The following is a 26,748-nucleotide window of genomic DNA, read 5'->3' as shown; positions in this document are numbered from 1 at the left end:
GCGAACAGATAGAGAGATATACCATGTTCTTGGATTGGAAGAATCAACATTGTGAAAATGACTATTCTTCCCAAAGCAATCTACAGATTCAAGGCAATCCCTATCAAACTACCAATGACATTTTTCACAGAACTAGAACAAAAAATTGCACAATTTGTATGGAAACACAAAAGACCCCGAATAGCCATGCAATCTTGAGAAAGAAAAACTGAGCTGGAGGAACCAGGCGCCCTGACCTCAGACTATACTTCAAAGCTACAGTAATCACGACAGTATACTACTGGCACCAAAACAGAAATACCAATCAATGGAACAGGATATAAAGCCCAGAGATCTACCATGCACATATGTCACCTTATCTTTGATAAAGGCAAGAATATACAATGGAGAAAAGACAGTCTCTTCAATAAGTGGTGCTGGGAAAACTGGACAGCTACATGTAAGAGAATGAAATTAGAACACTCCCTAACACCATACACAAAAATAAACTTACAATGGATTAAAGACCTAAATGTAAGGCCAGATACTATAAAACTCTTAGAGGAAAGCATAGGCAGAACACTCTATAGCATAAATCACAGCAAGATCTGCTTTGACCCACCTCCTAGAGAAATGGAAATAAAAATAAAAGTAAATAAATGGGACCTAATGAAACTTAAAAGCTTTGCAACAACAAAGGAAACCATAAGCAAGACAAAAAAACAACCCTTAGAATGGGAGAAAATATTTGCTAATGAAGCAACTGACAAAGAACTAATCTCCAAAATATACAAGCAGCACATGCAGCTCAATACCAAAAAAACGAACAACCCAATCCCAAAATGGGCAGAAGACCTAAATAGATATTTCTCCAAAGAAGATATACAGATTGCCAACAAACACATGAAAGGATGCTCAACATCACTAATCATTAGAGAAATGCAAATCAAAAGTACAATGCGGTATCACTGCACACCAGTCAGAATGGCCATCATCAAAAAATCTACAAACAATAAATGCTGGAGAGGGTGTGGAGAAAAGGGAACCCTCCTACAGTGTTGGTGGGAATGTAAATTGGTGCAGCCACTATGGAGAACAGTATGGAGGTTCCTTAAAAAACGAAAAATAGAACTACCATATGACCCAGCAATCCCACTAGTGGGCATATTCCCTGAAAAAACCATAATTCAAAAAGCGTCATGTACAACAATGTTCATTGCAGCTCTATTTACAATAGCCAGGACATGGAAGCAACCTAGGTGTCCATTGACAGATGAATGGATAAAAAAGATGTGGCACATATATACAATGGACTATTACTCAGCCATAAAAAGAAACAAAATTGAGTTATTTGTAGTGAAGTGGATGGACCTAGTGTCTGTCATACAGAGTGAAGTAAGTCAGAAAGAGAAAAACAAATACCATATGCTAACACATATATATGGAATCTAAAAAAAAGAAAAAGAAAACAAAAGCTTCTGAAGAACCTAGGGGGCAGGACAGGAATAAAGATGCAGATGTAGAGAATGGACTTGAGGACACGGGGAAGGGGAAGGGTAATCTGCAACGAAGTGAGAGAGTGGCATGGACATATATACACTACCAAATGTAAAATAGATAGCTAGTGGGAAGTAGCCACATAGCATAGGGAGATCAGCTCAGTGCTTTGTGCCACCTAGAGGGGTGGGATAGGGAGGGTGGGAGGTAGACTCAAGAGGGAGTGTATATGGGGATATATGTATATGTATAGCTGACTCACTTTGTTGTACAGCAGAAACTAACACACCGTTGTAAAGCAATTATACTCCAATAAAGATGTTAAAAAACAAAACCCACAATGAGGTACCACACCTTACACCGGTCAAAATGGCCATCATTAAAAAGTCTACAAATAACAAATGCTGAAGAGGGTGTGGAGAATAGGAACCCTCCTACCCTGTTGGTGGGAATGTACATTGGTGCAGTCACTATGGAGAACAGTATGGAGGGTCCTCAGAAAACTAAAAATAGAGTTGCCATATGATCCAGCAATCCCACTCCTGGTCATATATCCAGAAAAAAAACTCTATAATTTGAAAAGATACATGCACCCCTATGTTCATAACAGCACTATTTTCAATAACCAAGACACAGAAACAACCTTGATGTTCATCAACAGAAGAATGGATAAAGAAAATGTGGTATATATATATATATATATATATATATACACACACATACACGCACGTGCGTGTGCACACACACACACACATAAACAATGGAATATTACTCAGCCATAAAAAAGAATGAAATAATACCATTTACAGCAACATGGATGGACCTAGAGATTATTGTAGTAAGCAAAGTAAGTCAGAAAGAGAAAGACAAATACCATATGATATCACTTATATGTGGAATCTAAAATACAACACAAATGACCTTATCTATGAAACAGAAACAGACTCACAGACATACAGAACAGACTTGTGTTTGTCAAGGGGAGAGGGGGTAGAGGAGGGGAGGGTTGGGAGTTTGGGGTTAGCAGATGCAAATTATTATATATAGGATGGATAAGCAACAAGGTCCTGCTGTATAACACACTATTTTCCGTATCCTTTGATAAACCATAGTGGAAAAGGATATGAAAAATAATATGTATATGTATAACTAAATCACTTTGCTATACAGCAGACATTAACACATTATAAATCGACTATACTTCAATACAATTTTAAAAAATAAAACGAAAATAAAACTGAAAAAAATTTAAAAATTTAAAAAACGAAAAATAAAGGAGGAGGAACAAGTATGATTAAAACACCAAGGTGGTAGACATTATTCTATGTATATTTATAATTGGGGTAAATATAAACGGACCAAAGAACACAATTAAAAGGCATGGATTGACAGACTAGATAAAAAAAAAAAGCAAGACCCAATTATATGTTGCTTTTAAGAAACACACTTTATTGGGACTTCCCTGATGGTGCAGTGGTTGAATCTGCCTGCCAATGCAGGGGACACGGGTTCGAGTCCTGGTCTGGGAAGATCCCACATGCCACAGAGCAACTAGGCCCGTGAGCCACAACTACTGAGCCTGCACATCTGGATCCTGTGCTCCGCAACAAGAGAGGCCGTGACAGTGAGAGGCCCGCGCACCGCGATGAAGACTGACCCCCACTTGCCGCAACTAGAGAAAGCCCTTGCACAGAAACGAAGATCCAACACAGCCAAGAATAAATAAATAAATTTATAAAAAAAAAAAGGAAACACACTTTATGAACTTAAAGACACAAACAGATTACAAGTAAAAGGAAGGGAAAAAATTCATATAAACGTGAAGCCAAAGAAAATAATATGGCTATATTATTAAAATGTAATTAAATTCAGAGGTTGGAAATGTTTCTTCCAGTTGTGAAGATCAGGGAAAGCTTTAAGGAGGTAGCATTTGAAGAATGGGTAAAATTTAGACCACAAGGGCTGGGAAGGATGGAGAAAGATTTTGGAGGCTGAGCAAAGACAGCATGAGCAAAGCCCCATGGACAGGAATCTGAAGGTTAGTACAGAGAATAGCAAATAATTCAGCTTGCCTGATGCTCAGTGCAGCACTGAGAACTAGAATCAAACAGGTAGGCGGCGGCCATGCTGTGAGCAACCATGAATGCCAGGCTAAGATCTGGCTTTTGTTTTGTAAGTGATAGGAAGCTGTTAGACAGGGAAATAACCTATAACTTCACTGCAGGAGAGTCTGTTTGGCTGTATATAAAAGGAGTAGCAGGGCAGCGTATCTATGAGAGCTTGAGCATTCATGGCTCTGGGGGGTAAGTAAATCATGGGTCCAAGAGAACACCAATGTTTTATTCTAAATAACAGGGAAGATGGTGATGTCACTTACAGAAAGGGAGAAATCTGGAAAGACAGGTTGGTGGAGGAGAATAAAGGGATTCTGTTCTGGACCTGTTGAGTTTGATGTATTAGTAGAACTTAAACACAAATTAGTCCAGGCAAAATAAGAAACAGAGGCCTGTAATTCAGGATTAGTGGGATTCAGAACTGTTTGCACAGAAAAGAGGTTTAAAACCATAAAAATTCTAGAAGAGGCATATATAGAGAGTGTATGGAGAAAAATTCCCAGGAGAATATCTACAATAAGGAGATCGAGCAAGGGAAATTGCAGCCTAAAAAGATAAAGGTTCAAGTTTGAAGTTAAAGAAACTTGGGCATGGAGAAAAAAAGACTCCCTTCAGAATTCTGGAAACACTTCTGGTTCCAGAAAGTTGGTGTCATCAACTCTGTCAAATGCTACAGAGAGTAATGGGTGGCTGAGGAAGGCAGGTAGATCTGGTTACCAGTAGGTTGTAAGCCAGTGACTTTGGATAGTTTAGTTTCAAAGGAGTGATAAGAATAAAAACTAAATTGTTAGGAGTTAAAGATTAGGTCAAGAAGAAGAGGAATACACTTTCCCAAAGTTTACAGAAAGAAAATTTGAGAGATAAGTAGAGGTAAGAAAGATTTGTTTTTGTGCTCTTTGGGGGATACGAGTGTTTGGGATGGAGAATAAGAAACTGTAGGCCTGGGAATTCCCGGGCAGTCCAGTGGTTAGGACTCCAAGCCTCCACTGCCGAGGGCCTGGGTTCAATCCCTGGCTGGGGAACTAAGATAAGAGAAAAGGGATAATCAATAGAAAAAGGTCTCTGAGGAGGCAAGAGAAGATGGGGTCAAGGGTGTAACTGGAAATGTGAAGGGGAAAAGGAAGAAAAATAAAATAGGTGGAGTTAGAGAAAGATTATTGTAGAGAAGCGAGGCACTAGTGAAGCTAATATAAAATGAATTTAGTCTTGTAAGTATGAGGTAAAGTGATCTTTAGAGAATGACGAGTTTCTGATTCTGGGAAATAGAATAGTGAAAAATACTGGGATTAAGCACTGTGGAAAATAGTGATTCAATTAGGGAAGAATACTCACAGAATAATGGAAAAGACCCAGTTAAGTTGAGCTGCAAGAAATTGCAGTGGAATTAAATGACCTTTTTCAATATTTCTGAAGTAACACTGGGGTGGCATGAAAGCAGAACCAAATTAAGTTGGTCGTGTGGTCTCCACTGGGGAAATAAAACATGGTGAAATATGTGCGTGTTTTAGAATCAGCTTGCTTTTAACGAAGACACTTGGGGGTTACATCTGCAGTGGAAAAAGCACAGGGCAAGATCAAAATCAGAAGGAAACAGTTTTGTGATTTCTGCATGCCCGAGCAGAAATAACAGATTCTCGATGAGTAAATCCACAATTAATGCAGACCAAGCAAAATGGAAAGTGGAGTTACTTCCGGGATGAGGCAAGTCTTTCAAAAAGCACATTGTTTGAGGAAAAATATTTTTATTCTATTTTTCTATACTGACCTATGTCAATATACTACCTTAATCAAAATAATGAAATAGTTCTTTATCCTTCCTTCTTATTAGCCATGTAGCAATGTCTAACACTTGAAAAGTGACTTTATCAATATTTAGGGAATTCAAGACCTAAGAGAAAGAGTAAAGCAGAAGTAATAATCTTCAAAGTATCCAAAAGTTCCTTCTTATTTTTATATGTTTATTTACTTGAAAGATTAATTAGATGCAGGTTTTTGAAGTTTGAAAATAAGAAGTTATTCTTTTTACTTTGAGAATAATGAATTTCTTAAAACTCCATATGGAAAGTATGAGCCAAATGTAGTATTTAACCAAGCATGTAAGCAAAATAATTGGTATGGGTCATAAATGAAGACATTCATGTCACGTTGTCATAAGGCTTCTTCTGGAAGGAAAAATTAGAAGAAAATAGGCAGACACAGAGGCTAGAAGACAGGCACAAAATAACTTACAGGGATGTGGGAGAAAATTAATACCATAAAAAGGCTAAGATATTCTATATTATATTTTCCAAAGCCTGCCGCATGCTCTATATTTGTGGGTGAACTGCAGTTGAACTTTCAACATACTCCATATTCTTAGGTTTTGAGCATCTCGCTCCTAAGCCACGCTCTAGCGAAGCGCAAGCAACCCAGACACACAGCTGAAGAGAAAAATGCATCCCCATGGGTCTGAACAGAGATAAGAGAACCTCTTTTATTGTTCATTAATTTCACAACTGTCAGTCTGAAACTTCCAGAGAAAGCTGAACCATCTCCAGCTTGTGGTTACGGCCACTGCCAAGGTTTTACTCTTTAGCCTTTTCAGTGTTTTCAGATGGAAGTGGATGAGTGGGGGATGGAGAGGAGGAACAGGAAGAAGAGACCATATTCCAGGTGGAAAGGGTAGATGGCCGGCCGCTTCTTGGCTAGTGTGCTACTGGGACTCGAATAACTGAGCAAGGCGGAGTGGCGGAAGGTGTGCCCAGGGGGCTTGTCTACACGGGGCCTGCCAGGGCAAGCCAACTCCAGGAAGCGTAATCAAAGGAAGGCAAAGAGGAAGCCAGTCAGTCTAAAGTTTCTGCAAAGCAAAGGGTTAGATCAACAGTTTTCCTGTCAACATCTCAGATAATATTTTGGGGGTGGGGCTTTACTTTTTTAACATCAGGGTAAAAGATTTTTAAAAAGTTCATCTCTGAATCTACATAAGCACTATTTCTGATGTGAACTGTTTTAGGGGGGCAGCTAAATGCCCCTACACAGCAAGTTTATTAGGGCTCATCACATTTTGCCCTTGTTCTTTCAGTTTCCTGGGAAAGTCTGTTTAGGTTGGATGTAGCCAGAGGCACTTGAACACTTCAGGGGAAGTTTTCATATGTGTATATTTCTTTCAAGTTGAATCCACTAACTTTCATATGTTTTCAATCATTTTTCTGGCCACCATTGGAATTATTATTCTATTTTCCACGCAGCATTTTTTTTTCTTTCTGTTAATGTCTCTTCTCTGTCAGGAATGCCTCATGTTCAATCTTTTAGGCCAGGACTGTGCAAGGCAAAGGGAAGTGGACATTTAACAACTTTTCTCCTAATCAGTGTAGATGACCTGTCATCCATCCATTCTGTTTTTACAATTTGTAATATCACCATTGAATCAAAGGGGAAAGAATAAGGACCAAGGAAAGAATAAGGACCAAGGAAAGAGGGTGGTTTAGTGGAGAACCTTAAGAGAGATGTTGATTGAAGAGGAATGGACATAGTTCCAGAAAACCTAGACTAGGATACCTATTTCAAATAGCTTCAGATAGCTTTTGATGACCTCCCTGAGTGCTCAGGCAGAAAGAAAACCACAGTGAACCACACAACTCAATAGGCAACAGAGCTTATAGAAGGAAGTATAGTAACTGGTCAGAAGGAAAAGATATTCCTAACATTAAATACTGTTGCATGAATCCTAATGAAAGAGACATTAAAAACTAAAGTGGAAGTTATGACTAGTACATTTGGTCATTTCTTATATTAATCCCACAATAAATACTAAGTAATAATAGTGTGAAATTATAGTTGTGTGATACTATTTATAGGAGACAGGAGAACATGCTCCAGTGATGTAGGTTTTGGGAGCTATGTTGTGAAATATCAATTAGTAATGTATATGGAGCCATAAGCCCCTTTGAAAATCTAATGGTTGCAATGGCCATCTCCCCAGAAAAATGCACATGTACAGAGAACAGTGGATATGATTTGGAATGATTGGGGGACTCACTAAAACCCATCCATTAACCCCAGGAAGTGAGGTGTTGGGCCTTTAGTCAGAGCCAAACCTTTTCTTTCAAATAGATGTTCCTTTGTGTAAGGAGCCATTTGGCACCATTTAAATGCCTCTAAAAGTACTGAACTGAAGCCTGCAAGAACTTATGAAATATACCACCTCTGGCTTTAGGAAGATCTTAAGTTCTGCTTTGTGTAAAACAGTCCCTAATGCACCTGTTGTCTCGACTAAGTATTAATAGTTCCTTCTTTTACTCGCTAAAATGTCCCGGTTTAGTCAATAAATTACACACTTTTGAAAAACACCAATCCATAAAATATAAGCAATCAAGAGATGAAACAAAAACAGCAAACAAAAAAAAAGCTCAGAAATATTGAAGCTATAATCCATATGGAGAAATATAGATTTATAAGAATGGCAATGAATCCATTTAAACACAGAACTAAGGTAAAATGACTATAGAAATTATGGTTAGGGAAGAGAATAGAAAAGCAACACATCTTGACAAATAAAAATACCTTACTTACAAAAATTGGCCACAGGAGGAGAGGTAGGTACAAGGATGTTAATGGTACTAAATTCTCCACCTTTCATGGCAAACAGTCAATTAAAGCAGTATAAAATTGAAACGTGGAGTTAAAATTTTTTTCATATTCTTTAATAACGTATCTTTGTTTTTTAGCATTAGTGGGTCCTTTAAAAACTAACGTTCTTTTAGTGAAGAAATATTTTTCTGAAGTTCAGCAATATCATCAGTTTCACTTTGGTTTCTTTTTGTTGAATTCAAGTAAAATTAAATATATTACCTCTATCAATAATAACTTGAATGTGATGATCTCATTTCTATGAAAACCTGCATGTCTATTTATTTATATGTTATTTACATAGATGTCTGGAATGATACTCACTAAGGTCAAACTAAGCTGGAGTAACTGTTATGCTAATTTTATACTTTTATAACAGCTTGAAATTTTGTAATGAACTTGTGTCATTTTTATAAGAATAATAAAGTAATAAAAAAGAATGTCAACTCCCGAGTCAAAACTTAAGCAGAGATTAGGTAATAAAATCAGTCCTAAAAGGAAAAATCAAGTGGAGCCCCAATTACTTTCTGAAAATTCCTTAAATAACTGATAAAAGATGATATTCAAGGTACTGTATATAATACAGTTTAGTAATGCAACCAGTTAGTAACTGGAATTAAAATAACATTAAGAATGAATACATCTTTGCATAGCATAAAAGTACAATGCAAAATGAAAATATTGGCAATATCTTAAATTACATTATTCCAATACTATTTTATTTTGTCAATGGTTTATAGTTGAAAATACATTAGTTAAATGCTTGCATGATGTAACACAACTGAAGTCTTAGAATTCAGCTCTATTACTTTAAAAAGCAGTAACAAAGGCCTGGAAAAATAATCTGAGGACAGGATTTAGCATGAGTCTGTTTCCACCATAAGATGATCTAAGTATAGCTCTTCCTAATATATTCATTTTGTTCAGGCTTGTTTCCCTAGCTTGGCTGCATTCACCAAAAAGTGAATTCACAAATAACTAGATGGGATTGTAGGGTATGAGCCATCTTATGTTGAAAAGTGACAGCCAAAAAGATGATTTGGGAGATGGATGGACTGAACCATCCCCTTGGGTCCTGTGTCACCCACTGTGGCTGGACTGACAAATCATTGTATAGTATTCAGCCTCCCAACTGCTTCCTCACCCTGAGCACTTGACTAAGTTTTGTGCAAACTTGGCTGGTCTGATTTGATATAAGGAATTTCTGTGGTTCTCTATGACTACAGAATAAAGTCCAAACACTTCAGACTGATTTCATTCAGGCCCAGCGTAAGCCCCATGAAACAGGTCTGCCAGCCACACCAAACTCAACATTATTCCCCAAGGTAGAGGCCACAGTCCTCTATTTTATTGCCTCCCTGGATTTATTCATCTGCTCCTTCCAACAAGCATTTAAATTGAGTATATACCTTCACCCTGCTGGAGGTTATGGGGAACCCCAATCCTTAGCTTTCCTTAGTAATGGAGACAAACATGTAAACTAAATTAGAAGGCAAAATTCATGTGTCATGATACAGAGACAGAGCGCTATAGGAGCCTGAAGTAGGAAGAAAGGGAAGAGTCTTGACCAGAAACCAGTGAAGAGGGTGATAATAGAAATGGGTTTGTTGAATGGGCGGAATTGTACTGATGTGGGCAGAACTCCCTCAAACAAATTGCCCGACAACATGACCTATTCAAAAACGGCTTAATAGTACTGTAGTGTGTTAACATGAAAGCTTTAAAGTCCATAGTGGAATAACTGACCAGAGGAAGTGTGAAAGCAGGAATCGGGCTATTCAATACAGGACTAAAACATGAGTATCAGACCTCAAGAATGCAGTCAAAGATCGGCACCTTTTCTAAGGGTCTCCCTGGCTTCCCACCTTGGTCCTGACCCCAGACTCCATCCTCCTGTCATTAGAAGATGGCCATGCTTCAGTAGCTGGGGAGGGATTTGACAGACAGCACTAGAAGCAAGTACTTCCTACACCAAGAGAGCTGCCTTGGCCATGTGAAGGCATTGTATTATTTGGGAGTCAGGCAGAGACTGGGCAATGAAAAACAGTAATGGAAACTGTCTTGACTGTGTTGAGACCTGAGTTCAAAGATGAGGACCTTTGAGACAGAATCAGATCAAGGAATGGGCCAGATGAGGCAATTTATCCTTTTCACATATTAAAACACCTTGATTCTTCCGTATTGAAGAAATGTAAACTGGTTGTGTCTGCACTGAAGTAGACAGCACTGTTAAGTGATAATAAAAACTCTAATGCAACTGGAAACATCCATGAATAGATAAACAAAGTGTAACTCCACCGTTCAATGGACTATTACTCGGCAATAAAAAATAACTACTGCTACCCACACCAACATGGATGAAACTCAGAATCATTGTGCTGAAAGAAGTCAGACATAAAAGACTACATTTCTGCCTGATTTCGTTTATATAACATCCAAACTAAGCTGTAATGCCTAAAAATCAAATCAGGGGTTATGGTGGTGATCGGTATACAAAACTTTCAAAACTCATTGTATTGCGTGAGTTTAATGGATGGAGTTTATTGTTTGTATGTCATTCCTCAGTGAAGCTGATTCAACATCACTCATGCAGACCTAGTTTAGTGGAGTGTTTTTGCATCACCCTGCTCACGAAATGCAGTCAGTTCAAAGTCAGCAATACACATTGTCAGATGAAATTCCAAAGTCAAATAATGTGTTTTAGGGTTACTTTTACTAGAAACTGGAGAATATTTTTTAGTGATCTAAATTCTAAACCCTTTCATTTGTCACCCAAGAAATTCTCCAGTTGAAAAAAGAAAAAAAAAAAAGAACTAGAGAAAATTATAAAGTGTTTTATTGAGTTTCTTTTCCAGGACATTAACATTTTTGCCAGAGTAAGTGCACTGGGTAACAACTCCATTCGCATACAATTTCATCCAGAAAATCCAATTTTAGAATGTCAGGGCCTGAGCCCCTGCGCCAGGGATGGATAGATTAAAAGCAGGGCTAGCCCTCTGTGCCCATGTGTATGGCATCTGGCATTTGAAACATAACTGACACCAGTTTCTCATCTTCTAGTAAGAGAAAGTTCAAGGTCCTTTAGTATATGAGTGTGTGTGTGTGTGTGTGTGCGCGCGCGCACGCGCGAACATGAGTACGTGTGCACAAAAGACAAGTAAGTTAAGTTAGTCGTTTTCCTCAGTTGATCTCAGGGGTACTGTGAGGCCTCCTTTGTATCACACTAGTCATTCCACTACATTTTCCCTGGCTTTGCCTTCGCCCTCCTTTCAGCCTCCAATGATCATTTCCAGACTCAATCCCCTCAGGAAGAAAGAGAGCTGAGAGCTTTGCCTCTAAAAGGTCACACGTACAATTACCTCCCTGCTACCAGGGAACAAAGGAAGCCTCGCACATTTGCACATTGTAAGGCCATAGTTACCTGGATTTGTTTGCTGTCATTGAAGCAGTTGGCCTGTTCTTTTCGAAGAGGCTAGTTTAGTGGGGCTGGGCCAAAGCAGCTATATCAAAATGTAAAAGATGTCTCTTTTATTACCAAATTATGTATGTAAATAAAATGCCTCGCTCTTTCCCCCAGGTAACATGCTTCACACATTACTTAGAAACAAACAAACACTGCTGAAAGTTTAATGGTCCTTTTTCTTCCTTTTAGGTTGCATCATAACATCCCTGTAACAAAACAGCCACATGCCCTGTGTTCATTTGGGGATGTTCATTAACCTAAGAGTCAAAGAGAAATCAAAGAACCCAGAGGTGTGAGAACGTCCTGAAAGGGAAACTGTCCCCGTGGCCTGCACCACCACTTTGAGTAAATTAGAAAAAGATGCCCCACTTTAAGACACTTTCAAAACATCTGGTTGTGATCAATCATCTGTAATGACACAAGTCACAAGATACAAAATTTAAATATGGTGGCCGTGGGAAAGAATACACAGGACAATCCTTGCCCTGTCTCAGGACACGACCTACAATTGGCCTTATAGGTGGACGTGTACTTTGTTTCTCAGATAGAGCATGACTGGTAACGAGCCAGTCTGTAAATATCTGGGTTGAATCAGAGATTTTTCAACTTCGTGAATGCCAATAAAGCACTTGGATTCTAAATATTGATACTGAAGTTGCACTGTGAGCGGAAAGAAACCAGAGACATCCGCTGAAAACACAGCTGAGACTGATTCGGCGCTAAATGGAAATGCGTTTGGAGGAAAGGGCTGTCTCCCAGGAGGTGGTTCAAGTGTAGCCCAGATGCCGTTGCTCAGAAGAATGTTCTGATTACAGGCAATGTGCAAGGCACTATGCTAGGGACAGAACCGGGAATTGGCCCTGACTGTGGGAATGATCGTATTTAAATTCACCACCTTTATTTGGGAATATTTTTTATTTTTTCCTAAGCTCTTTGTCTGAGGCAATAAGTCTAGTTGACAGATCCCTATTTGGTGTGCACAGAGCCCATTCCCCCTGAAATCAGTCAAGGAACAGGGGCAGGGGGAGAAAGGGGCTTGCTGAGTGGAGTAAACATTCTTGGCTTCTTTGCCCATTGATATGTTTGAACTCAGTCAGACTGATTAGTTCTGAAGACTACTCTCCAGATGGGAAACCTCTCTAGGGTCCTGGACTTTTTGTGGCCTTGTAAAAGTCTTAGAAGCTTTGGATCCCAGATATCTGACCCACAAGAATCGCCTCATTGTTCTGGAGTCACCCACACGTGATCCAAATGGTGTTTGGCAGCTAGGGTGAGCTACCCTTTTCCCCGGCACGAAGCGTGTGTGCCAGCGGACACTGTACTCAACTACTACACAACTGTGTGGGTTCCCTCATGGGTCCTTCATGACCCAAGCTGTCCTCTTTACAGCATCTCACCCAGGCTACCCCGTGGAACTATGTCCCCTCTGCTTTACACTCTGGATCTCAGATTGTAAACTGATGGACTCGCCACCATTTCAGCCAATGGACTTCCATGTTTTATTTGACTGGCGCAACGTTCTTAAAAGTTTCCAGTGTGAATATCCTTAGGTGGGACTTACTCTCCAGGATACCTACCATAGGCTCCACCACTCCCTATGGTCCTATATGCAGCTGCCCAAACCCTGAAAGCATATGAGCTTGTGACTCAGAGCAGCCTGTTCTTTCTCTCCCTCTCCCCACTTAGCCCCCCAATAAAAGGTATTTGCCTTATATCTCATTTCTAAGAAATGAGCTAAACTTATGGTTAATCTGTATTAATATGCCAACAGCTAGACATGGTTTGCTACCTAGCTAGGGGATCTTTGCATTTTAGCTGGGATTTCCTATGGAGTCAGTGTTTTGAGTCAAAGGACTGAATCTCTGGCTCTGGAATTTAAAAAGTAGGGGAGGTATTTTAGAAAACAAATGTGCAGTGGTACATTAGCAGTTGTCACACTGAAAATTACCTGCTCCCTTTGAGTATAAGCACTTAGGCACTTTGAACTTGACAGGAGGCTGGAAACCTATCCTTAGGCAAAAGAAAACCCTCCATGAAGGGAGGAGGGTCCAACAGCACCTCCACACAGTAACTGTGCATAATCCTTAAGTCATTTACTTGCTAGAGGATTTTTTGCTTCCCTCACTTCTAGCTGGATCCCAGGTTGTCAAAAACAGGGCCAATCCTGCCGGGGTCTGAGGGAATTGTTATGTGACTGTGCAGCTTTTGAATGGGTATCATTCCATCAATAGTGTTCCTCTTTCTGCATGACAAAATTAAACATAAAGAATCTGGGCCATAGCTGCTGTTTTAGATTTTCCACATTCTTGATCTCTTCTATTAGGCCAAATAATTGAAATGTCTGTGGTAAGCACACAAGGCATGTCATAGAATGCAGTAAGGTTAGATGGGGAAATATGAGGGAAAGTTTTTCTTCCCTGTACTTGCGGAAAAAAGAGTAAAACCTCTTTTAGAAATCCATGTGCGTATTCCAATATTGAAAATGTCTGACCACGTAGCAGCTAACAATTACGAGGCACTTTCTATGTGCCAGGCCCTGTACTAAGCATTTAACATGCTTTATCTCAATACTTCTCATAATAATCCTCTGGATAAAATGTAATACCCCCATTTTACAAACCAGGAAACTGAGGTACAGAGCTGTTAGTAAATGGTGACGTTGCTTTTCACCCAGACAGTGCATCTTCACACTGCCTGTCACTGCACTGCCTCTGTGAAGGGAGCACGGAGGAGATGACATGTGGTGGTTTGTCAGACACGATCCCAGGTCTTTCGCGGGTATTCTCACATTTAAGCTCTTGCCTGCAGAACTGAGGCTGAGGGAAGTAATTTGTTCAGAGATATGTGATTTTGTCGTGCATCTGTCAACTGATTCCAGGTCTGTTTGATTTCAGCGGCTTCTAGAAACATGGGGTGTAAAGTCGTCCGTCGTTGGCAGAGTATCATGCTCTGCCTTACGTGTCCACAGTCAGCCTTTGCATGGGATTTGAGAGAAACCTGCAAAATTCCTACTTCTGCTCTCTCGACTACCTCCAAAGTTCATTCCTTTGGATTAAAATCCTTTCTCCCCAGATCCTCTTTCAAAACGCAAATAGTCCTATGAGAGAGATTTTTCTATGAAGAATTTTATCAGATTTTCCCAACCCCCTTCCAACAATATCAAAAGATGGGGGTTGGTAGGAGCAGGGGAGATGCAGAAGGTGCTGGAAGGGAAAGGAGATCCAGGTCACCCAAAGCCATTCCCGAAGTCAGAATTTTGCCTGTAGCCATTTAAAACACAATTTCAACAAACTTGACTGAGATTGAAAGTGTATAATTAAGTTTCCATTCCCCCAGGCATGTCCTACACATGCAGACACAGTATTAATAGCATTTTAATATATAGGAGTAACTGTGTAGTTCAGTCTCAAACCTCAACAATCGCAGAGTTTGATTGTCTCAAAACCACTGGTATTTCACATTTCTGGTGTTTTCAAACAATCCTACCCAAATGTCACATCTGGAAGGATCGTTGTTTGAAATTAAATTGTTTTTGGAAATCACTGGATGCCACGTAAAGGAATTTTCCAATCCAGCCTGTCTATTGGCCAACTATTAGAGAGTCTGCTATTTGTGATTTGGAGTTTTGTTTTGCTCCTTTTAACAATAAGAAAGACTTGGTCATTCATTTGGAAATGCTGTTAACATTAAAGTATTTTCATGTACCTGATTTTTTAAAACAAACTATTGGTATTTTGAATATATGTTTGGCATTTTAGCTATTTACTTCCTTGTCCTGACATACAAAGGCTGAAAAATCTAAGTCAAAGAACAAATTCCAAATTAGTTTCTGTTTATGAAAGGAATACAGTTTCTTAGCTGAAGGTTTTTCTTTTTCTTTTTTCTTTTCACATTTGAGATAGAAGTGTTCTTTTCTGATCCCTTGGAAGGATATTGGTTAGAAAGTGAGATATTTGAGATATTGATTCAACCTCTTGGCAAATGCTTGTAAGAATGACTTTCCTTGAAGAAAACGGATGTGTCCCTGGTGTCTGGTTCCTGTGATCCTCAGTTTGGCACCAGGCCTGACCTTCATGGTCAGATGGCTCTGGGTCACAGGGTAAAATGAAGCAATGGGGACAAGAAAGGAAAAACCTAAAAACTGTGGCAGACACAGTTTTTCCAGCTTCTATAGTTAGAGAGAAAAAGAATAAAGCATAGGCACTATCTGACCTGGAACTTGGAAGATGGGTTATTTCCCATGACTGGTTTGTCTACAACTTGTATGCTAAAGGGCCCCCAGCTCTGGGGGGAGGCCCAGGAAAGAAGTTTTCCAATGAAAAGAAGAAAGATATCATCTTGGATATAGGACAGAAAGGATTCTAACCTTAGGAGATAGTTTTGTTCTTTGGTTGTTGTCTTTTTCTTTTCTTTTCTTATCAGAGTTTTTGGTCCCAATCTCTCCCTTTCCTCTCTGTCTCTCTACCCTCTGCCTCTGATTTCCTGAAGCTTTAGGTTGGGACCAGTGATATCTTTATGTTTTTACCTTTTCTGCTTAAACAAAGGTAGCCTGGATGTGAGAGCTGCTTGGGGACTTTTAATGACAGTATTATGGCATCAGAGTTGGTGCTTGGAGCAGGATTATTGGAAATTTATTGAGTTCCTCCATTTATTAGACCCTTCTTTAATTTGTAGGACATCTCTCTCCCTATAAGACAGCCTCACAGAGGTAAATATGTGAAAGAGACAGTGGATGTAAGAAGGAGATGAATTACACAATATAAAGGGAAAGCAAGAGGTGAGTCCTAAGTCAAATTCTCTCAGTTTCCACCTATTCATAAAGCTGAACTTGTCCTTACATCTAGCAGTGAGAGTCTGTTCATAGGACAATCACCTCCGTTTCAAGAGGAACTTTTTCAAGGTTGTGTTGCACTGCCTTTGGTGGAGTTCTAAGAATTTTGGGAGAGATTTTAATTGTTGACCTTGGAATTTAGGTTTCTAAGAACTATGTATATCCATTCAGTCATTACATAAAGATTTCCTAAGCATCTATCACTAGAAAATGTGGATGTCTGTGTGTTTGGGGCTGGAAGGAGCGAGATGGGGGTGACATGGAGAAGCAGGCTTAGGAAGACACATGAAATCATTTAAGCTAGAAAGATTATTTGAGGGTACAGCATGTTGTAGTTCTGTTCATTTTAGGCTTGAATAATACCTGAATTTATAATATGTGATCCTCTCTTCTCACAGAGGTTACCATCAGTATTTTTCTTTTCAGAGAAGCAGAAATCCACATATTGGAATACCAATGCAAGGACCACCTATTTTTGCTTTCATCTTTGGGCTCTGAGAGAGGTAGCTATATCTACTATGGTCTCTCTCATTACGGATATGTAGGACATACGGATAATTATCATTTGAGGCTGATTTTTAAAAATGAATATGTTAGAGTGTAATTTGTACAGATGAGTATTATTCTTCACATTTTTATCTTAGGAAGTAATATATATCAATTTCATTGGGGTTGCTGTTGCTGTCACATCAGATGTGGAACCCTCCCTCACCCTCAGCACGTATTTCACACACGCTATATACACACAGATTCCTTTGGGTTGGTTTCTGGAGCCAACAGGGCAGAAGGGAATGCTCTTGTTACCTTAAAGTTGCGCTTGGTACACCTGAGAGCCGTGGGATCCTAGAGCGCTGCCCTGATATTCAGGCATGGTTGGCACCAAGGAAAGACGAAGAAATGGCACATGGAGCTGGATATTAGTGGTCCAGCTGGCAGCATCATCAGGGGGTGGTTTGTGAGGTCGAGCCTGGTTCTCATGACATCGGCACTGACGACCATGAGGAGGTGAGCTCGGGCCACTGAAGATGGTTATAAGAATGAGAACCCACAGGCGGATCACACTGGACTTTTTATCTACCACCTCCAGAGAGTTCCAAGTCATTCTTGTGTTTGGGGATTAAAGAGGCACATGGTTCTAGGAGCCTGTCTTTATTTCAGAAACTCAGTTTAACTGAAGGCATGAAGAGACAAAGGACTAAGTAGACCCTCAAGATTCGCTTTTCCCTCTCTCTTTATATGTCTCTCTTTCTCATCTGATAGGCCTGATCAGCTTACCTGGTATTTCACTGAGAAAATATAAAATATAAGCTAACAGACTGTAGCTCCTTCATCTTCCCACTAACAACCTACAATCTTACCTTCACCTGCATTCAACCTGAAAAGGGTTGAAAAGGGTATGGCTATGCTGCCAGGCTTATAAGTGTTCATTAAGCAGGACAAAGAGGACAGAAGTTTGTTCATTCAATAAATATTTATTGTTAGGCATTGGAATAAGTGCTAAATATAGAGTCATAAAAAAGGTAGACACAGTTCTTGATCTCCTGGAGTTTTTAGTCTTACGGAGGAAATGATAGGAAATAAATAAAAAGAAATATAAAAATTCTAATTGTAATGTGACAGTGTCTAATGGTGGGAGGTGGACATTTAGGTTCTTGGTTAGAGACAACCTCGTGACATTTCAGCTGAGACCTGAAAGGTATGAAAGCATTAGCCAATAGTCAGGATGTGAGGGGATGGCAACGACAGGAGGAGGAGACATGCTGGCTAAAGGTAGCATGTATGAAGGCCTTGAGGTAAGAAAGATCTTAAAATGGAACTAAAAAGTCCACATGTGGCCAGAGTGTGATGAAGGGAGGGGACAGGCACACAAGATAAAGCTGTGGAAACAGCACAGTTTCCGCCTGAAATGGAGACATGTCCCCTCTTGTTAATCCTCTCCCTTTGCACAGGCTGGGATCCCACCTTGGTGCCCATTTCTCCTCCAGGTTTTACATTTGCTCTTATCACCTCTCCTGCTCTCTACTGGATCACTATCCAGAATATTCAAATGTAGTCTACAAGCTCCCATCTTCTAAGGGAACCTCTCTTAACCTAAAATCTCTATTTCTAGCCTACCCATTATTTCTCTTCTAGTCTCTAAGCCAAACATCTCAAAACACCTCCTATCTTTATCATCCATACAGTCTGCAACCCCCGTCACGACCCTGAATGTGTTCTCTCCAAGTTTGTCAAACTAAATCCACATTGCCAAATCAAATAGATTTTTTGGCCTTCATCCTACTCCATCCTTCATCCTACCTCTGTGCACTGCGCACCGTTTTCCACACCCTTATTCTTCACATTTTCTCCTGTCACAACTTTCAGGGCACCACACTCTCAAGTCGTTCCTCCAGCGTTTCCAGTCACTCATTCTCCAGCTCCTTCTCCTCTAACCCCTAAATACTGTAATGCTTCAGGGCTCAGCCCTGGGTTGATTTTTCTAGCCCTATACTCATTCTGATGACTTTAAATATATATTAACAATGCACAAATGTATATCCCAGCCCAATTCCTCTTTTGAGATCCAGACTTATATATTCAGCCTGACTTGCCTACTTAGATATCTCACAAGCATTTTGAATTTGGTATGTCCAGAATGAAACAATTGGTCTTTATCCCAAGAGCCTACCCATTTCTCAAGTTTTTCCCATTTTAGAAAGTGACACAACCACTGCAGTTGCTCAAGCTAGAAATCTTCGAGTCATCCTTGACCCCCTCCCTTACTCCTCCACATCCCAACTATTACCAGGTTCTGCCCATTATACCTTATCTCCATCTCTGCTACCAATACCTTAGGACAAGCTTTCATCTGCTTCCACCTGGCTTCCTGCAATAGCCAAATAACTGATGTCCCTGTGTCCACTGGGCAGCTGGCAGAAACTGTGCTGTTTCCACAGCTTTATCTTGTGTGCCTGTCCCCTCCCTTCATCACACTCTGGCCACATGTGGACTTTTTAGTTCCATTTTAAGATCTTTCTTACCTCAAGGCCTTCATACATGCTACCTTTAGCCAGCATGTCTCCTCCTCCTGTCGTTGCCATCCCCTCACATCCTGACTATTGGCTAATGCTTTCATACTTTTCAGGTCTCAGCTGAAATGTCACGAGGTTGTCTCTAACCAAGAACTTAAATGTCCACCTCCCACCATTAGACACTGTCACATTACAATTAAAATTTTTATATTTCTTTTTATTTATTTCCTATCATTTCCTCCATAAGACTAAAAACTCCAGGAGATCAAGAACTGTGTCTACCTGTTTTTTTTTAATTTTATTTATTTATTTATGGCTGTGTTAGGTCTTCGTTTCTGTGCGAGGGCTTTCTCTAGTTGCAGCAAGTGGGGGCCACTCTTCATCACGGCGCGCGGGCCTCTCACCATCGCGGCCTCTCTTGTTGCGGAGCACAGGCTCCAGACGCGCAGGCTCAGTAATTGTGGCTCACAGGCCTAGTCGCTCCGCGGCATGTGGGATCTTCCCAGACCAGGGCTCGAACCCGTGTCCCCTGCATTGGCAGGCAGATTCTCAACCACTGCGCCACCAAGGAAGCCCTGTGTCTACCTTTTTTATGACTCTATATTTAGTACTTAGTCCAGTGCCTAACAATAAATATTTATTGAATGAACAAACTTCTGTCCTCTTTGTCCTGCTTAATTAGCACTTATAAGCCTGGCAGCATAGCCATACCCTTTTTGTACCACACATATGCCTCTCTCTTTAGTGACATAAAAAGGTATTGTTCTTTGGAATTGGACAGATCTGGCTCTGACATGACTACCAAGCCCACTGTGTGACTTTGGGCTAGTTGCTTAATCTCAGTTTCCCCACCTGGAAAGTAGGGAAGTAATATCTGTCATATAGTAATATTATGAGGATTAAAATGAGAACACGTATATGAAGTACTGATCATAAAGATAGTTAATAAAAGTTACTTCCCTTTATTCCATGCCTCCTAATAAACTCCAAATACTTTTTACCTAATAGACACACACACACACACACACACACACACACACAACATTTGACAATGTGAGAACATCCATCCTGCCCTTCTGAGTCTTTCTGATTGTGACCTTCCCACTGAGAGGTTTGCCTTTAGAGAATGAGATATTTAGCTATGGAACAGCATTGATGATATTAAACCAAATATATAACTGTAGCCCTAAATAATTTGAGTTTGTATTATAAGGGCACGTTCTCAAATATGAAGGTAACACAAAGAGAAAGGCAATAATATTTTTGAGTGTAGAAGACATTACATTAAAAGAAAACACCAGATGGCAGCACCCGATGCTAGAGACGTGTCTGATGGGATTTTAGCTCAAACCTGAGCATCAAGGATGCCAAAGGTAGCTTAAAACTACATTCAGAGAGACAATCTTTTATTAGAAAAAAAAAAAAAAGACATTCCCTAAAGAAAAATAATGCCTGTTTTGTAATATAGTGTAGGATTTTTAGAAACAGTGTTTCACATGTTACCAGAAAAATACTAAGAAAATAACCCTAAGCATTATGTAACTAATAAAAGGTAATTAAACAAATGCTTCATTTTAGGTTGTAGTTATATTTAATTAACTCTGCCAATCTGTGTTCCAATTAGCCAGAAAGACCTTAAGTCAAAGAATGAAATACTATCAGCTTATAGAAAAGGGAAATTTTTTCCCGCATATTAAATGCAAATATTAAAATGTATTCACTCATATTAAAATAAGAGGCAATAGTGGTCTCTATTCTTATATACTTCTAGCATTACTTAGACCATTGCTTGCTAAAACAGACATCAAAGGGTTGCATTAAATAAATGCAATATTAAAATTTAAAATGATAATCTATAGTTTTCCATATTATGCATCAAATTTCACCTGGAATTAACACTACTTTTAAAATCTTGCTTAATTGGATATTGCTTGTTCAGGCTTTCCTTCTTTTAGAGGCAAAAAGGGGAGTTTGATGTTGCTCTGACACCATATAATGGGAGAACAACACCCCAGGCAGTCACCCCTTTTATTTATTTTTTATTTTTTTATTTTTAAAAATCTTTATTTGAGTATAATTGCTTTACAATGGTGTGTTAGTTGCTGCTGTATAACAAAGTGAATCAGCTATACGTATACATATATCCCCATATCTCCTCCCTCTTTGGTATCCCTCCCACCCTCCCTATCCCACCCCTCTAGGTGGTCACAAAGCACCGAGCTGATCTCCCTGTGCTATGCGGCTGCTTCCCACTAGCTATCTATTTTACATTTGGTAATATATATATGTCCATGCCACTCTCTCACTTCATCCCAGCTTACCCTTCCCCCTCCCCCTGTCCTCAAGTTCATTCTCTACATCTGCATCTTCATTCCTGTCCTGCCCCTAGGTTCTTCAGAACAATTTTTTTTTTTTTGATTCCATATATATGTGTTTGCATACGGTACTTGTTTTTCTCTTTCTGACTTACTTCACTCTGTATGACCAACTCTAGGTCCTTTTAAATAAAAATCCGCATCAAGGGTTTTATTCCTCTTACATGCTCCTTGGGATCCTTCACAACTTCACTGTGAGATCAGAGAGAGTGAATTCAGCCCTGCCTTTTGGATGAGAAGCAACGGAACAATTCAAGTCCATTCAGTGGTGAGAGGGCAAAGCAGAGCTGTCACAGAATGCCCATCGACGACTTGGAGGAGGATCGTCTTGGCAGCGTTTGTTTGTTTAGATTTGATTGAAGGGAAACAGGAGCATCTGTGTCATCAGAGAACTGAGCCAATCTATGTAGGAGGAACATTCCGAGCGGAGGGTAATCCACTCTGCCAGCGAAACAGTCATTGTTGCCCAACTGCAATGAGTTGTTTCCAAGTTCTGTGATCATGATTCTGAAAATATTTTTCTCACCTGAGTTCACTACAAGATTGAGCCCCCTGAGAACACTGGGCAAGATCGCCGATTCTAATCTGAAGTCAGATCAAGGATTCTAGAGGGAAATTGTTCTGATTGACATGAGAAGAGAGGAAGCGAACATCTGAATTGAAAAAAACAATGCGTGTGTCTCACAGTCAGCCAAAAGCTGGCCGCCACAGGCAGATGAAATTCTGAAATCTAATAATGCACAAGGCAGTGATCTTTATGGAAATGAATGATTCACTGCACTATCTAAATCTTAAATGATACAAAGATAGAAAAACAGCAATAGACAGGGTCAAAATGCAACCAAAAGAGAAAACTATACTACCCAGGAGCGGCTTTCTGCTGAAAGCACCGTGCAGTGGCAAATGTCTTTTCAAGGGAAGGGATAATGTCTGTTGGTTCAAGAGATCTTATGCCTCTCGGAAGACTAGGAGTTTTCTCCATTTTAATGAACCCAAGCTTGCTCCAAATCTGGCAGCTAAAGGGACCCTATGTTGGATGACATTTCTGTGCCCTCCACTAAAGCCTGTGTGGTCCCCAAAAGGGCCAGCACATATGTGATGGCAGTGGGTGCCAGTTTCTCACTGACATGCACCTTTTCAGGTCGGGAGCAGAGTTGGTCAAACTCTGACAGAGCCGTGTCCTCTAGATGCCCCTGTTCCAAAGGACTCCCTCTACTCTGATCTAAAAGCGCAAGACACCGACAGCCCTCACTGGCCTCTCCTCCTGACAGTCTCCTCTCCAGATGACTGAGTGAGTCAGGGGTGTCCTCTTGTGAAGCCGGGGGCCCAGGCCAGCTTCTCTCAGCAGTCGTGACTGAGTGAGAACATGCTATGCTCAGCCTGCTGGCTCCACTCTTGGGAGCACAAAGTACGTGTTACAGCAACAAGCACAAGAATTCTGACCCCACTCTTTCCTATCTTGAGATCTGCAATGAGAACATTTAAAGCAAATGCATACAATCAGGAAACAGGGCTGAAAGAATACTAACGGAGTTTCAGATTTGTGGCTCTAAGACGTGGATTCTTTTGCTCACTGAATCCAGACCCCACACGTTTTGGAAGAAAAGCAACAGCCAGAAGATGAGAAAAACAGTTCATGTTTATGAGACCAGCCTGAAGCCTATGCCACACTTACGAGTTTGGGTTTTCATTCGGCAAAGAAACTAGCTGTTCTTTTTCAAGTTCATCGGAAAATATGCCCATTAATCTGACTCTTCAGCTTTAGGATCACTGTCTTGGAAACTTCTAAACCAGTAAGTGAAAGATCTCATTCAAAGATTTCATTTTAAACATAGAAGTTAGGAAAAAGTACCCGACATTTGCCAAAATAATGCAATAAAAGAAGTAACAAAGAAAAATTGGGTAAAAAATGAAGTATGGCTACCCATCCCCCAATCCCTCTGGTTTAATTTTTGCAATAGCTTGAGTAACCTTAGTTTCCTGAGAACAGTTCGTTTAAAGAACCCTGCAGATGGGACATTTCAAGTAGCAAGTCACTGAGAAAAGACTTTGACCACCCCCTATTTCTCACGACTTGATGTTCTGTAAGGTGTGACACATGGCAGCACAACCACTTCCCTGGCTTCATGGAAGGACAAAACACATGGACCACACCCTATCTTGCATCCTTCCCCAGTCCTGGTTGATGATGAAATTTCAGGTGAAGGCCCAACAACATTTCACCATACAGGTTGGGGATCCCTGGAGTCATGCTTATTTACAACTGCCCAAGTCATGGCTTGGTGTCTGACCCAAACACAGGGTACAGAGAAGCAGAGGAAACTGAGCACTTCCTAGATCCATGAACACATCTAGTTGGCTTTGGGTCTGCACTGGGGTTAATTCCCCAGATACTACAACCATATAAGTGTTAAAAGAAAACATGCTGCATTTTAGAGCATGTTTATTTCTGCAAGTGCTCCAGTGTTTAATTACTGCTAAAGTCATTTGGGGTTTTTGACACAGATTTTATTTTAGTACGATAAACTCAGTATAACCAGCATTGCCAAAAATGAATTCCTAAGGTAGATGACTAAAATAAACCAGTAATAAATATTGGCTGTTGGAATGGGAATTATATCTCTGTAATGTAGACACAGCATTACTGACTCATTTTCAAATAACAGTCTCTCCCAAGGATTATTGGTATGAGGGATCAAGGAAGAAAGAAGTCCATCTCTCTTTTAGGCAGCAGAATGGAAGAGGACTATGAATCCACCAGGCAAGGGTGTTTTTATATCTACTTTGCCAACAGAGATATAGCCCTGGAGTCTGACAGGGGGTCAACTTAGGCTGCACTGAGGCAGAAATAAGGCATTGAAAGAAACCATCCTAGGAGCTGAGGGAGCTGATTCTGGGGACATTTTTCTCTCATTCCCCTGGAGGCAGAATGTATCCCCTAGACCCACCCAGTGTGTATCATGTGGCACGAATTACCTTATCAGTCACAGTGGGTACTGCCATGTTCCTTTGCTGCTTGGAATTAGTGGACTGTTTGAGGCCACCTTTACTCCATAATGTCAAATCCTGAACTTTTGGCCCACTAGGTTGAGCTGTACAACTTCTCTGGTGTACCAGAAGGCTGTCAGGGGCAAAGGTACGGCTACAATTTGGGCAGGGTACGAGCTGAGCTTGACTCGGCCCCTCTTGGTTGGACTGTCCAGTTGGAAGGGGCTGAGGCTTCCGCGGTAGTGGCTGGCAGAACTCCCTGGGGAGCCGGTCATTTTCTATTTTCCACTTTTCCAGGCATTTGGGCTGATGTATAGGAAGGGACAGAGTGCCAAATTCCCTACCACAAACGCAGCAGATGAGAGCCCTTGGTCGGGTTGGGAGGCCAACAGAAGCTTTCTTGAGAGCAGCAAGATTATCAGAACTGTTGGGATTTGGTGCCCTGGGCCCCTCACCCTTCAGCTTGCAGCTTCTCTGATGAACAAGAAGCCGATCTGGCAAGAACTTGCGGCCACAGGATTCACAGGGCAGCAGCTGAGCCTGGGAACTCTGGAATGCTGCCTGAAGATTGTAGGATCCACTTCCACTGAGAGGCAGTGGTTTGGAAGGTTCTGGCCTCCTCAGGGGCTTGGGCAACTTGCTGTTTTCAGTATGCCACTTCTCCAAGCACTGGGGCTCGTGAATGCCAAGCGATTGGGACCCAAATTCTCGGCCACAAATATAGCACACCTGGAACCCGGGCCTGCGGGATGGGATCACAGGGGGGCTGGGTTGACTTTCCGACATAATCCTCCTACTGGACCGTTTTAGGAGTATTACAGTTCCAGGTCTATTTTTCTGAGGGTTCGTCTTTATTTTTTCACCAGGATTGACATGCTCTATTTCTGGCAAAAAGCTAGAATGGGATGCACTAGATAGAACAGCTTGGTTTATAAGGGAGGTGGGCTCTTTAGAAGGGTGGAAAGACTGTTGCAACGTGTTGGAAACCCTTTTCTCCTTTCCTCTTTCCATTAACAAAGAAGTCTTTCTCGAGTGCTTGCTCTGATTTCAGGCCAGACATATTTTGGGCTTCTGCTTAGAGTGAAGGTTAGTCAGGTTGGCTGTTCTGGGGTTCCACATTGTAGCCAGTACCTTAGACCCAAAGACAGTGACTCAGAGCTTCATTGCAGGGCAGCAGTCTGGAATGCTGGAAAGTCCCCATGAAACCTCAGATGCCTCCAAGATCTGCAGGGGAAGCATAAATCAAGAAGTTATTACATACAAACACACACACACACACGCACACACACACACACTTAGATTTTAAGTTGATAAAGAACCGTGATTTTTTTTTTTTTTTGACCTACTATCCTCTTTGGCTAGCATAATAACTAGCACTTAGGATTTGTTCAGTAAATGTTGAAATAAATACGAAAGAAATTTCCATTATGAATTGCACTGTTATTGTGTTGAAAGTAGTGTTCTGCCCAAAGGAAGATGGACATTAATAGCACATCACAGACATATATGGCACAATCCAAGAGGCATGGTGGTGAGATCATGGAGGAGAGAACCAAGGCCTCTGAAAATTAGATTAATGAAACTGCAGATCATGTAAAAAGACCTCCTTCCACTACTTTAGGGATTCTTTTTAGTGCCATGGAATCCTTTGTCAGTTCTTTGAAGCCTAGGGACCTCTTCCCAGAATAATAATTTTAAAAGCAAAAAATAAAATTCTTACTAGTACAAGTGAAACTAATTTTATTGAAATAATTTATCAAATATTTTTAGTTGTGATTTATCTTTTACTTGAGCTATAGTAATATGCTAAAATGTTTGAGTGTCCATGGGCCTAGGGTTAAGAACCGGCAGAAGAAGTAATACAATAGTGAATAGGAGGATT

At 40.5% G+C, this 26,748-nt stretch overlaps 1 protein-coding gene across 4 annotated transcripts in view; it reads right to left on the bottom strand.

Annotated features, from left to right (window-relative positions):
- The window catches only part of LOC132362459 (zinc finger protein 474-like), a 100,463-nt gene that overhangs the window by 44,850 nt on the left and 28,865 nt on the right, over positions 1 to 26,748 (bottom strand). For all 4 annotated transcript variants that reach the window (XM_059916948.1, XM_059916945.1, XM_059916947.1 and 1 more), the window contains exon 3: positions 24,855 to 26,090. In XM_059916948.1, coding sequence (XP_059772931.1) covers positions 24,855 to 25,877 — 1,023 coding nt within the window. In that variant the 5' untranslated portion in view covers positions 25,878 to 26,090. The remainder of the gene's footprint in view (positions 1 to 24,854; positions 26,091 to 26,748) is intronic.

This window comes from Balaenoptera ricei, chromosome 3 (genome assembly GCF_028023285.1).
Source record: "Balaenoptera ricei isolate mBalRic1 chromosome 3, mBalRic1.hap2, whole genome shotgun sequence".
Lineage (NCBI taxonomy): Eukaryota > Metazoa > Chordata > Mammalia > Artiodactyla > Balaenopteridae > Balaenoptera > Balaenoptera ricei.
This window is presented reverse-complemented; position numbering and strand designations above follow the sequence as displayed.